The sequence below is a fragment of the Poecilia latipinna genome, unplaced genomic scaffold, assembly GCF_001443285.1.
Source record: "Poecilia latipinna isolate Pla-1442-1.1 unplaced genomic scaffold, P_latipinna-1.0 Scaffold662, whole genome shotgun sequence".
Lineage (NCBI taxonomy): Eukaryota > Metazoa > Chordata > Actinopteri > Cyprinodontiformes > Poeciliidae > Poecilia > Poecilia latipinna.
In genome coordinates this window covers 41,505-53,972 of record NW_015113278.1, presented here as the reverse complement: position 1 = coordinate 53,972, position 12,468 = coordinate 41,505, and the positions used below count along the sequence as shown (strand labels likewise).

General features: G+C 40.3%; 1 protein-coding gene across 3 annotated transcripts in view; it reads right to left on the bottom strand.

Annotated features, from left to right (window-relative positions):
- Nucleotides 1-2,612: 2,612 nt before the first annotated feature.
- LOC106954520 (uncharacterized) overlaps nucleotides 2,613-12,468 on the bottom strand; it is a 51,223-nt gene continuing 41,367 nt past the window's right edge. The window contains exons 26-45 of one of the 3 annotated variants that reach the window (XM_015044066.1): nucleotides 12,130-12,234; nucleotides 11,998-12,046; nucleotides 11,829-11,909; nucleotides 10,871-11,403; nucleotides 9,960-10,704; nucleotides 9,745-9,866; nucleotides 9,529-9,642; nucleotides 9,139-9,196; nucleotides 8,824-8,952; nucleotides 8,564-8,641; nucleotides 8,306-8,479; nucleotides 7,781-7,846; nucleotides 7,513-7,593; nucleotides 6,903-7,157; nucleotides 6,751-6,825; nucleotides 6,535-6,665; nucleotides 6,303-6,437; nucleotides 6,149-6,206; nucleotides 5,216-5,302; nucleotides 2,613-4,192 (exon numbers count right to left, since the gene is read on the bottom strand). In XM_015044066.1, the coding sequence (XP_014899552.1) occupies nucleotides 3,027-4,192; nucleotides 5,216-5,302; nucleotides 6,149-6,206; nucleotides 6,303-6,437; nucleotides 6,535-6,665; nucleotides 6,751-6,825; nucleotides 6,903-7,157; nucleotides 7,513-7,593; nucleotides 7,781-7,846; nucleotides 8,306-8,479; nucleotides 8,564-8,641; nucleotides 8,824-8,952; nucleotides 9,139-9,196; nucleotides 9,529-9,642; nucleotides 9,745-9,866; nucleotides 9,960-10,704; nucleotides 10,871-11,403; nucleotides 11,829-11,909; nucleotides 11,998-12,046; nucleotides 12,130-12,234 (4,242 nt within the window). In that variant the 3' untranslated portion in view covers nucleotides 2,613-3,026. Of the gene's footprint in view, nucleotides 4,193-4,242; nucleotides 4,487-5,215; nucleotides 5,303-6,148; nucleotides 6,207-6,302; nucleotides 6,438-6,534; nucleotides 6,666-6,750; nucleotides 6,826-6,902; nucleotides 7,158-7,512; nucleotides 7,594-7,780; nucleotides 7,847-8,305; nucleotides 8,480-8,563; nucleotides 8,642-8,823; nucleotides 8,953-9,138; nucleotides 9,197-9,528; nucleotides 9,643-9,744; nucleotides 9,867-9,959; nucleotides 10,705-10,870; nucleotides 11,404-11,828; nucleotides 11,910-11,997; nucleotides 12,047-12,129; nucleotides 12,235-12,468 lie in introns of those variants that run through there. The other 2 variants (XM_015044067.1, XM_015044068.1) reach the window with 2 other exon arrangements.

Genomic DNA, 12,468 nt, shown 5'->3' with positions numbered 1-12,468 from the left:
GTTCTCTAAATACCGTCAAATTGTTATTTAAATTGTTAGCTAAAACCTTTAGCTAATGTTCTCTAAATACCGTCAAATTATTTAAATTGTTAGCTAAAACCTTTAGCTAATGTTTTCTACATACCGTCAAATTGTTATTTTAATGTTAGCTAAAAACTTTAGCTAATGTTCTCTAATGTTCTCTTTAACAGGACATGAGAAAAAACTTAGAGCATGGCAGACAGGTGTGACCTCTGACATCACAGCCTGTGATGTCCTCAACTATGCGAAGTCCTAGATAGAACTGATCTTTGGTCCTACAGCCTCTGATGTCGTAAAGTATCCGGGGAGAGTCCTGAAATCTCAGCACACCACCATCTAACCTGAAATCTGTAATAAAAGCCTTTACTAAACTTTAAACTTTACTCGGATGAATGATAAATACTATACTATATTTAAACAAAGAGAGACACAGACTGACAGAGAGGAAGGGGCCAGGGAGAAAGTCTTACTGCTGCGTGTGCCTGCGTGTGTATCTGTCCTCAAGCATGAGAAACCTGCAGGATACATCTGACATTTTATTCTGTCAGTTATTTGGTATCAGACTATAGATAAGTGCTGTATCATAATCTTTAACAGGACATGAGAAAAAACTTAGAGCATGGCAGACAGGGGTGACCTCTGACATCACAGCCTGTGATGTCCTCAACTATACAAAGTCCTAGATAGAACTGATCTTTGGTCCTACAGCCTCTGATGTTGTAAAGTATGCGAAATCCCTAGAATATGTGAGACATTCCTTCTGACAATAGCTTACACTGCATTATTTGGTGTTAGACAACAGACTTATAGCTAGTTAAGAGGGGCTGACCTCTGACCCTGCAACCGTTGATGACTGTCTCAGGCAATTGTTCTGAAGGAAAACAACAGTTTAACTGTTTTACTGGAATATTTGTGGCAGCACGGTTAGTCAGTGCTGACTATGAGTTTGTAATTTCCTTCATCCGTTCCGAAAACAGTCACTTAAATTTTAAACTCTACAGATACTTTTCTGTAACACCTGCTAGTGGGATATATTTCAGTAAAAGTTCCTCGTCTGTAACTGTATTTCTTAAGGATATGTGTCAGGTAGTAAACAGGCCTACATGAGGCTACTCAAATTTAACTTTTAGCTTTCTGCAGTTAAAGTGAAAGACAAACTAACATCGATCCCTTTCCAGAATTTGTCCTCACCTCATTGTGGATGCTACTTTGCTTCAGTCTTTTTCCTGTTGTTGTATCTTGTTGTTGTATCTTCTCAGTGCTTCATGGTTTCTCCAAAATAGTAAAGGTTGGTTTAAGTACATTTGAAACTCATATTTTTTTTTTCTTCAACAATTGCTAGTGTGATGCATTTCAGTAAAAGTTCCTCATCTGTAAATTTAATTTTTTTGAGAATATGTGACAGCGACTAAACAGGCCCAGGTGAGGCTGCTGCTCATATTTATCTTTCAGTTTTCCCCAAAGTTTAAAGTTTTTTACACTGTACAACCACACTCGAAGAGTTGCTCCAACATGGTAAATTGTTTTGTTACCTTTAAAATTATCTACAGCTTTTGTCTCCGACTTATACGCTCTTTGTTTTGTTTTTTTTTGGCCCTAATGATTCTTTTACTCCATCCATTATCTAACATGCTTAAGTGCACTAACAAAATATAGTTCACCTGTAGTTGTTAAGATTCCATTACTAAAAATGTATAAATGATGAATGTGAACCATCAGTCTTAAAATAAAGAGTATCTGTTGAAATTATATAAAACTCTGAAACGTCATTACAACTGGCCTGAAGTAAAACAAGACTGTGAAGCAGCAGCAGCATTACGTACAGATAATTTAAACTGTACTCAAGTTATGAATGCATTTTTGATGCATTTGCAATCAGAAAATAAATAACTGCAATTATGTAATGCAGGTTGTTGATGTGCTATAAATAGACGTTGGTTCACTGGCGGGGACAGGATGCGTCCGTGAACCGAGACAAAAGGGGAACAAAGGACCCAGTGTTAATCACAGGCTCCTACAGGACGCATATGGTAAAGCTTAAAAAAAGAAAAAGGAACTCAAACTGCTGACAGAGGGATCGGAAGTGACCTTTGAGCAGCTGTCAGTCAAGAGCAGGGACTAAAAGTCCAGCTAACTCAAGCTGGTTAAAGGTCAAATCCACTTCATTCTCCTGCTACGGGGTATGCATCGGGGTTGAGGTGTCATCCTCCGTCCCTCAAATTCTTCCAATTAGCTCCATCAGTTTCAGAGTTCGGGAAAGATATCTAGATAGAATTGATTTTGTATTAAAATCATTTCATTCAATATTACCACCTGATTGCTGCTGTGGCGTCAAGCTGTAACTGGCCCTTGCAAAATGTGACAAAATACACCGCAGGCATGCTCATCTTAATATTGGAGGTGGTGTGTGTCTAGTTTAGACCTGGGTTGGTTGGATGCAATCCATAAATCCATTGTGAACCTAATGCCTGGATTTAAAATCCACAAGTTTGTTTTCTGATTATGACATTCATATCCATAAAGAACTCTTTCAGATTTTTCTAAATCATGCACAGTGCATGATTTAGTCCAAATAAACGATTAGACTAAAGTTATTTTGTAAAAAAGTAGACAAAACATACATTTTATTCATATACACCAATGAAATAAAACATATTTTACATTGAACAGACGCATCAAACATGAAATATGCCCACTTAAAAAAAAAAGAAAAAAAAGAAAAAGAAATCACAATTAAAAAAAGAAATCACGCATGCACAAAAACGAGGTAGCTTAACACCATTTTCAAGTCTGAAAACCTCTTCGTAGTGAGCTCACTTACAACCTTTGACATAGGTCAGAAGATAAACACTTATTTGTTTAACAAGATAACACTGACGATATGAAGTCATATTTACATTAGACAGAGCTCTGGAATTAAAAGAAGAAAACACCAAACTGAGCTGAAGAGATTGTATCTTTTTTTTTTTTTTTTTAAAATGCTGACCAAACAAAATTGGGTAAAGTCACTGCTCACTTCCTGGCGTTCTGGAGTAGTACAGATGCGTATTGGCATTTGTCCAAACTACAGGCATCTGCTCTGTTAAACTGTAACTGAACGAATGCATGTTCATGGGGTTCACTACCGGCTGAAGGGAGCTCTGGCTTGGATACACGTACTGCTGGTACATGCTAAGAGCATCGAGGGGAAGCTGGCTCTGTGTTGGATGCACACTACTTGGGAGATAAGCAGGCTGGATGTAAGGGTTGACGCCTCCTGGAGATGCCACGGTCTCAGTGTGGCTCGGTGTTGGCGGCTGTTGCCGTCTGCTCACGTCAGTGCGAGTTTGGCCTTTGAACGTCTGCTTAATGTGGCTGGACCTGGAGGTTATGATGGTATTAATGGGCAGCTGATTGATCCCAGTCTGACTGGGATCAATCCCTACTCTGCTGATCTCCTTAGGAACACTGATGTGTAACCTGTGTGGCTCGTTGAGGTCAGTGGTGGGAACTAAAGCGTTTTCTTGAGGAACAAGTGACTGGCTCATCTTCATACCCTCTCTCCTTTCAGCAGTATGTAAAGCTGGCTGACTGGAAGTCTTGCACATAGAGACTAGCTTTGAAACAAATTGCCAGAAATCTTGACGCGAAGAGTTTATAATGCCGATAGGTTGATCGAGATTTGTAGAGTTTGAAGGAATCAGGTCAGTTACTGAGTTGGAGCTCATGTCAAGAGGATCAGAGTTTCGTCTGAGCGGAGACACCCCCGGATTGAATCCTGGCTGTAGAGGATCACCACTAAATGTGTTTGGTTTGGGATGTGGGGGACCTGAAGGAACAACAGTTTTATGTCTCGAGTAAGGAGCATTCAGCTCTTGAGGACAAGGGGTTCCTCCAATCTGAGAGACGGATGATGTGTAGTGTGGCCGGAGAGAACTACTGCAGGGCTCTAGACTGAGATCTACAACAGTGGAGCTTGAAGGAACAACAGGATCAACCTTTGAGTTTGGAGGATTCACTTCTAGAGGCCTCAGGTTTTGTGCAGCAACATTTGGGTCTGGAAGGACCACATGGTCATTCTTTGAAGAGGAAGAGATTACGTCCGTCCCTGAGGTTCTTCCACTTCCAGCAGCATCAAAGCTTTCAGCCGGGGTTGGCTCTTTAGGCTGTGCTTTACCTGGATTCTGATCAGCTTTAAGAACATAATACAAGACAACAAAAAAAGAGAAAAGAATTAAAAACACAGAATAAGAAAAAAGAGGTAATAATTTACTAAAATTAAAATACATAGTTTAACTTTTTTGTAACTACTTTAGTTGTCGCAAAGGTTTCCAGATCTACTATTGTGGCTATCAGTGCAGACTAATCATTCTACCAAAATCCTATCATGATTATAGTTGATATGAAATTAAACATTAAAACATATCAGCTTTTACTAAGCAGAAAGAGCATATTGAGCCTTGTGTAGTTTCTGCACTCTGCTGTCCTGTAATACAGAAATAAAATGTTAAATTAGGAGTTTATTTGCTTAAAAGCGTAATTGTCGAGGTTAATTCATGCAGCTTTATAAGCGTTACGTGGTGCGCGTTAAAGTCACGTTTTATGTAGAATCATGAAAAATAATTTATATCCCAAGAACGCATCGATTGCAACCTCAAAATACAATGTATTTTATGTGACAGACCAACACAATGTAGGTGTACAGCATTAATTGTTAAATACAGAGAGAATATGCAGTTTAAAAAAAATATTTCACAACTACAATTAGCATCATTGAAACAATCATCTGAAGATGAAAGAAGCATGGAACAGCTGCAAACTAATAAAAGACGAAATAAGAGACGAAAACTAAACGCATTTTAGTTTTGGTCTCTGTGTGAAAAGACAGGCCAGGCTGCAGACAGGAGCCGCCCTTCAGATTACTGGATGCAGCTGCTGCAGTTCACAGCAAGCAGAGGCAGCGGTGAGGTCAACAAAGAGGGGGAGTCAAGGACAGAGGCGCTTCCCACAACAAGTATCCAAAACACAACCAGGAGAAGCAGAAACTGTGCACATGGGAGTGTTATAAGCATGTGAAAAAAGGTAACTGATAAATACACAAGAAGATGGGAGGAGGCAAGAAATTTAGGACATTAAAAGCAAACGTAAAGCAGAGTGGTGCGACATTATTTGACAAAGCAGGCTGTAACGCTCGTCTTTCACTGTACGCACTAACCGTTCTTGTGACGCCGATGGCCAGCAGAGCCAGATGGATGAAAATCACTCAAATCTTCATCTCTGATGCTCTTCAAAAGTTCTAATGCTACAAAAAGAAAAGTGAATGCACAGAAAACAGATTAGTACAAAACAAGATTGTGGAATGTTTGCTTAAAACCATGGTTGAAAGATATCCAATTTAAAATTTATGGCAAGGATTCACATTTGAGCTTTCACCAAAGGTTTTCACCCAGTCTGGCTTGAGCTCCGTCTCCAAATGTGCAAATTTGGTGGAGACAGAAGCAGGTTTTGCTGCATCTGAAGGTGATTTCAGATATTCTCCCAGAAAACCTGCTAGGCCTGGTGTTGGGGTGCCAGGCAGCAGCCTACTGAGTTTTTGGGTTAAAAAAATAAATAAATGAATAAAAAATTACAAAAATTTGGAGGTGCACAAGTAGGCATCATAATGTGGAAATAATAGTGCGTAAGGCCAATGGGCGGGTGCAGAGAGGGCCCTAACCGCCAGTTCAATGTGTCAACTATAAATCAGGCTTATTCCGTCTTTACTGTCAGTTACTAGTGTATAAAAATATCCCTATTTAAAATAAACAACACTTAGCCTGGTGGGTGGCCAAGTAAAGCCTGGGGGCCCGCCAGGCTTAAACCTGGGATTTGAAGTCCAAGCACCGACTTTGTGGGTTGAGTACAAATGCACACCGCACTTTTCAGATTTATGTTTGAATTATTTTTGAAACATCTAAATTTCTTTCCATTTCACAACTAATTGCATCAAAGTTTTGTGGTTGTGACAAATATGAAAAAGTTCAAAGGGTCAAAACGCGGTTCATGTTGCACAATTCTTCAGATAAACTACGCATTTTGAGTTCTTTTTAGGTACAATTTACACAGGACAATGATTTCATCAACACTTGCTAATTAAGTTGACAGTTACCTTTACTGAAAGGAGCTGCTAGGAGAAATTTGTGGTCCTCAGGTCTCAGCCATATGCACTTGAAGAAAAAACACAAAGTCGGTACTTGTTCATTATTTTTTGCAAAGCGTCAAACGAAACTAGATAACAGAAATGCTCCGTTGACTCAACGTACCTTTGGTTTAACATTAAGAGCCTTCTCCCGCTTTGACAGTTCTTGGATAACATTCATTAAAACCTGATTTTTAAAGTCCAGAGGTAAGTCATCCTGTAGCCAAAACATGTCCAGGAACCTTTGGTCCTCCCTCCACTGAAAAACATGGGACTTTATTAAAAAAAAAAAAAAAAGAAAGAAACTGTACAAACGTGTTTTTGAACAATTGCTCCATGTCATTCCCAATACACACCAAGAATTTGAGCTGGTGGTTGAGGCTGACCATGTGCTGACAGATATCTCGGGATGAGAGCATCTCTTCACAGGTTTCGCACAGGAAGGTTTTCTGATATGAACTATGACACTCCCACACGTACGCCCTGCCTGGTAAATTCAAACAATTTTAACATGTTACATGCTTCTACGAAGAGACGGGATGCTGAGGACACGCTGATGGAGGGACACTCACCAGCAACCTTTTTGGGATCCTGATTACTTGCCGTCAGGAAGATTTGCAAATCACTGGATTGTAGAACATTTTTTCCTGTAAAACCCACGTGTTACTAAAAATCCGTGCACAAATGCCAAAGAACAGGCGCAGTTCTGATGCTCAGTACTGACCAGACAAAGCAGTGGAGATTGCCTGTGAAGAACTGCGCTCTTCAGGTCGTAAGTGAAGCGCAGGATCTGGTTCGGCTTTGTGGCCCGATTGGTTCTGCTGCCCTGCCGTGACTTCCGGTCCGGAACGGCACACTCTCGCAGGCGACACTTTCTCCGCTTTCTGCGGCTCCTGGAAAGCTGCATCACTCTTCAACCGCTGTCTTACTGAAGTTAGACGATTATCTTGATTCTTGGACGTCGTTTCCACACTTGGTGCTGAATTTGAATATCAAACAAAAATAAAAACATGCAGAAAAATAAAATCATACGATATACTTTTGTTATTAAAAGTAAAATCATAGAATATTAATAACTTGTCAACCGTCTGGGATTTTATTCTGACGAAAACAAAACCAGAGAGTGAAGCGGCTTCACATCAGGAGCTAATAATCATTTTCACTGATGACACTGAATGAGATTGTTTCGGTTGGATTTTTTTTCTTCTAAAATGTTCACTGTGTAATTAAGCTACACAAAAAAGCAAACATTCGTTTCTTACCAGGGGTAGTAATTTTCATTTCAACAACAAAAAAAAAAGAATAAAATGTGGGACATAAAGAGCTTTCCTTACGCAGGCTCTCTCTCGAAAACGCGACTTCACGACGAGGCCGACTGTCATCTTGCACCATCAGCTGATTCTGCTGGGGAGTTCCTAAATTAAACAAAGTATTTCAGTTCAAATGGAATTGTAAACTTTGTCAACTCTCTAAAAGAAAATGTTGTTGAAAATGTCACGCCCGCTTCAGTTTCATCGCCTGGAATGGGATTTGGGTTCATTTTATTGTCACTCATTGATTGTAGGTGCTCCTGAATCAGATTTTGTGCTTCTAGATCTTTACCACTTGAGCTCTGGTGTCTCTGTAACTCAGCTGGACGACGCCTTTCTGCACTTTTCCGGATCGTCTCTGGATCGGAACAAAGGAGGACAAAATTTTAAACGCTGTGCAACAACAACATCTTGACTTCCAAGCTTGGCAAAGTCAACAAATGTCATACTTTAGAGCTAGTGCAACTAAAACTTGTTAAGGTGCAACATATAAACCAGATGCAATTGGATACTGCATTTAAAGCAGATGAGTTTAGTTAAGACAATTTTCCGATGTAAAAAAGAGCCATTGAGGCTACGCCGCTTTAAAACAGGAACAGTTGTAACGCACAGCTTTTCAAGTGAAATATCTCAAACGAAAAGTGTGGCTGCTCTTCCTCAACATAAAAACTGAAGGGGTGAGTATTCTTATTTTTCCTAAAAATGATTTCATCCAGGAAAAGTGGACATGTCTTAATTATTGTATAAGACTTAAATCAGACTCGATAGATGTTCTAGACAGAATATAAAACCTCTAAAAAAAACACATCCAGCATACCTGCCGTATGTTCAGCTTGAGCACATCGATCCAAAACTTGTTGTGGATCCTGGGTTTGCATGGCTTCATCCTGGATCTCTTCAACCACTTGCACGTCTTCCTCATCCGAGCTCGTTTCGCTCAACGACTGGCCTGCAGACACGGCTGCGTCATCTTCATCGACGCACTCAATTTCTGCATACGAAGACGTAAAAAGGGTTAAAAACTACACTGACTGCTTAGAATAATCCGTATAATAACTCTCGTTTGATGTCTCACCCGACGCTTGGTCCGGGCTTGCCCAGAATTGATGGTCGTCTGCAGAGTCTGACATTTCATCGTGAAACGCTGGGATCCCTGAGAGTAAGCGTTTAGAGGGAGAGGTTCGCTAATTTACTGACCACTGCGCCGAATGTCACTCGCACACATTAACGACACAAAAAAAAACATCTGAAAACGTGAGCGAACGGTCTACATGCGTTGCTTAATAATTAGAGGTGCGTTAGAGGAAGCTACGCCAAGCTAACATTAAAACTTACAATCACCTGAGCTTGAAACGTCACAGGGACTGGAAATGCCCTTGGGAGGATGCTCCGTGTCATCGACCGAGCGAGACGATGGCGCCTTCAGGTCTCTTTGCTTCAACAGTGTTTTCACGGTTTCTATAGCTGAGAATCAAAAGCATAAGTAGAGTCACAAAATTGACACACACACACTGCCAAATATTTTCCTCAATAACAAAAATGAGTTCAGATCAACAGTTCACCAAAATAAAGCAGGACCAAACAACAGAAAAAAAAAAAAAACAATAGTGTGATTTTAGGAGATGCAGAATAAAACGATGTTATATTTACCCAAGTGGTCTGGGAGTTTTCTCAGTGTTTGGTACTCTTCCGTTTTCACCTCCAATCTCTAGGAAAAGCAAATATCCACACAAACAACATGAGGCATATGTAAAAACCTCAAAGCGTACATTTTTTGTGCACACAAGAATAATTGAATTCCTTCAGAACAAAGAAAAAGGGTAAAAAAAAAGTGCAAACAGAACATTGATTAAAAAACAAACAAAATTGGCCTCTGCCTCTTTAAGAAGCTCAACTGGAGACAGCAGCTCCAAGGAGGAACTTTGTGGAAACAGGTGATTCAAGGATTCCTCAAACGTGAGAGAATAACGTAAATATCATTCTCTTTCTCTGGTGTGTTATTTACCAAAAGACACACAAAGCTGATTTTGTTCAACATACCTGAACAATCTGAGTGTGAGGCAACTCTTTGTCAACATTTGCCAACTTATGAATGATGCGGCTTAACTCGTTTTCCATGTTCTCCTTCACAGACCATTCAGGATATTTCATTTTCTAATGAAAGGGAAAAAAAAATAAAATAAAAATAATCTAAGCATTGATTCTCCTTCTTCAAGGCTGCAGCTGTACTCGTACCACGAGTTAACAGTCACATACCACATATTTGTACTGGTGGACCGAGTTGCTCGGATGGCTGGATGTATTCAGTCTGAGTGAACACAACAGACAGAAGACCTGCTGCTTTCGCTCACAGGACACCACAACCAGGTAGTTCAATCCTGTCCAACGGCAACAAGATGCACACGTTTAAAAAGACTCCGATGCATGCGTAAAATGCGTTGGACGTTTTATGTAAATTGAACGATGCTTACCAACTTTAGGAAGGTTTCTACCAGGCGTTGTCTTACTCGATGCGTTATGAGGCAGGTCTTTCCGTACCTTCTTGGTTTCTTCTGGTTTCGGGTGATGGGAGGCCGGCGGTTTCCTCTTGCAAGCGGCCGTTTCAGAGTCCGGGTTTCCCCTCGTCAATGTCTTTACAGAAGGTTTAGTATTTACGTTTATGACTTGTGGTTTAGCCATGTCAGAAGCGGCAGATGATGCTTCCTTAGTCTTAGGCGCTGCCGTGTCTTTGGATTTGAGAGGATGTTTGTGTTTAAGTGTCGCTGCAGATCCAGTGTCGGACGAGGATGCAGCGCCGCATGCTTCTTTAGATGGCGTTTGACCTTTTGGTGCCATGGACGCTGTCTGGGACTGTGGAGTGGATGTTTTTGAAGTGGTGGAAGCGGTTTTTGTCTGTGTGGAAGGGCCTGCGGTAGATTTCAATGTATTCGTTAGAGCAGTGGAAGGAACGGCACTCGGTTTTTCAGATTTTGTAGCCGCTTCAAACGTTACTGATTTCATTTTGGTTGGAGAAACGTCCGCTTTATATTTTGCGTTTGCGCTTCGAGGACTTGAGCCACCACCGCTTCTCCCGTCGGCGGGCTCTTTGTTACTTTTGGGAACAGGTGAAGTGTGGGAGTTCTCAGAGAGGGACGATTTCCGTTGATCTGTGTTGCTTGTGGGTTTTTTATCGGATGTGTCTGGGGCTGCGCCTCGCTCATTGGAATAACAAACCACCTTTAAAAAGGAACAAAGCAAAGAATAATTAGCAGCATGTTCAGTTTTCCTTTGTTAAAGTACAAATGTGTGTCACAAGATGTGGCAGATCCGCAACCCAAACTCATCAATGTAACCGAGATCCATTTCCGCAACAAATTAGAATATATGTATAAACATATATCACCTTCTTGTGATCCTCTTCCTTATCAGCTGCATTTGTGTTTGTCACTTTTGTGCCACTTTTGTGTGACATTTTGGTGGATTCTTCAAAACGCGACTCGTCGGAGGCGAGCCGCTGTCTTTTTGGGCTCATTTTGCATCCATTTCCACTGGCTTCATCTGGAGTCACTGGCATTTTTCTCTTGTTCGTTTGTTGTTGGGTTGCTTCCGGTTTGATACTTGAGCTGCCTTCTGGTTTAGTCGAAGCACCGTTATTCTCTTCAGTGTTTCTGTGGCTCTCCACGACCTTCTCCTTTGGGTTTTCAGTCATAGCCTCTTCTGTGCTCAACTTCACTGGCAGGACTGTCCCTCCTTCATTTTTTAAGTCCTTCAGACACACTTTTTGAGATCCTTCTTTGGTTTCTCTCGACAGTGCCTCCTTGGCACTATGTCGTTCTTCTTGATTCAGGCCTTTTTCTTTCGTGTTAGGGGCGGTGCATGTTTTCTGGTCCTCTGTCTTTTGCTGTTTGTTAGTGGGTTTCGGAGGGATCCTGGAAACTGACACATGCAGAGAATGTAAGAATACACATTTCATTTCAGTTATGAATACAACAATGTAATCCATTCGTCGTATGAGCAAAATTAAAGTCAATACATTTGCAGTTCAAGTATAAGACGACAATGGGTAAAGATTCAAAGAACAGTATTCCAACAGACAAAATGAAAACAAATGATCTAATCAAAGTGATTCTTTTATAGAATAGATTACAGACTTATTATTTCTAAATTTATTTTTCAAAATATTCTTTTATTTGTGCCCTGAGTCTCTGACGGGACTGTCCCAGTAAGCAGTCCCAGTGCTTAATTAGGTCTGGTGCTGGAGAAAGTTTGATTGCTTTAACTACATGTAGATCACCTTATGTAAAATAAAAAGTGTTGCACATTTTTGTGTAGTACAAAAAGAACATTTAGTTTTGACTTACCCAGTTTCCGCATTGGGTTTATTGGAGGTACAAGATTTTCATTATCCGTTATCTGCTTTGCATTTGTCAAGAACATCTTTGCTATAAAAACATATATTTAAAAAAATGTTAATAAAGCAATCCAGTTAAAGACACCAGGGTTGATATTTACAAGAATCCAAAGGATCACCTTCTTCGTAACTGCATGAATCCCACAATGGTTTGTCCAAGGAAATTTTCTGAGAGAGTAGAGGATATCAATACCAAAAACATAGCTACAACTTGAGAATGGGCCAGAAATACGATTTTAATTATGAAATACCTGCATGCAAGACAGAGGGTGAAGCTTTGCTGCCTGCTTTGCCAAATCCAGAAGCGTTTCAGCGTCGACAGCACAGGAAGTCAGTGAGCCCGGATGAAAACAGTCCTAAACACACACACACACACACACACATTACAGTATGGACTATGATTATTTTGCTGTTGTCATAACAATCAAGTAATATGTCCCAACTGTATGAATACTCAAAGGGCAGAAACCACACAAACTCAGACGTAACTTTGCCATTCTGACAACTAGAAGTGGAGCTCTGACATCAGTGTCAATATAATATCACATTTATATTGTGATATTATATTGACAATATAATATCACAATATA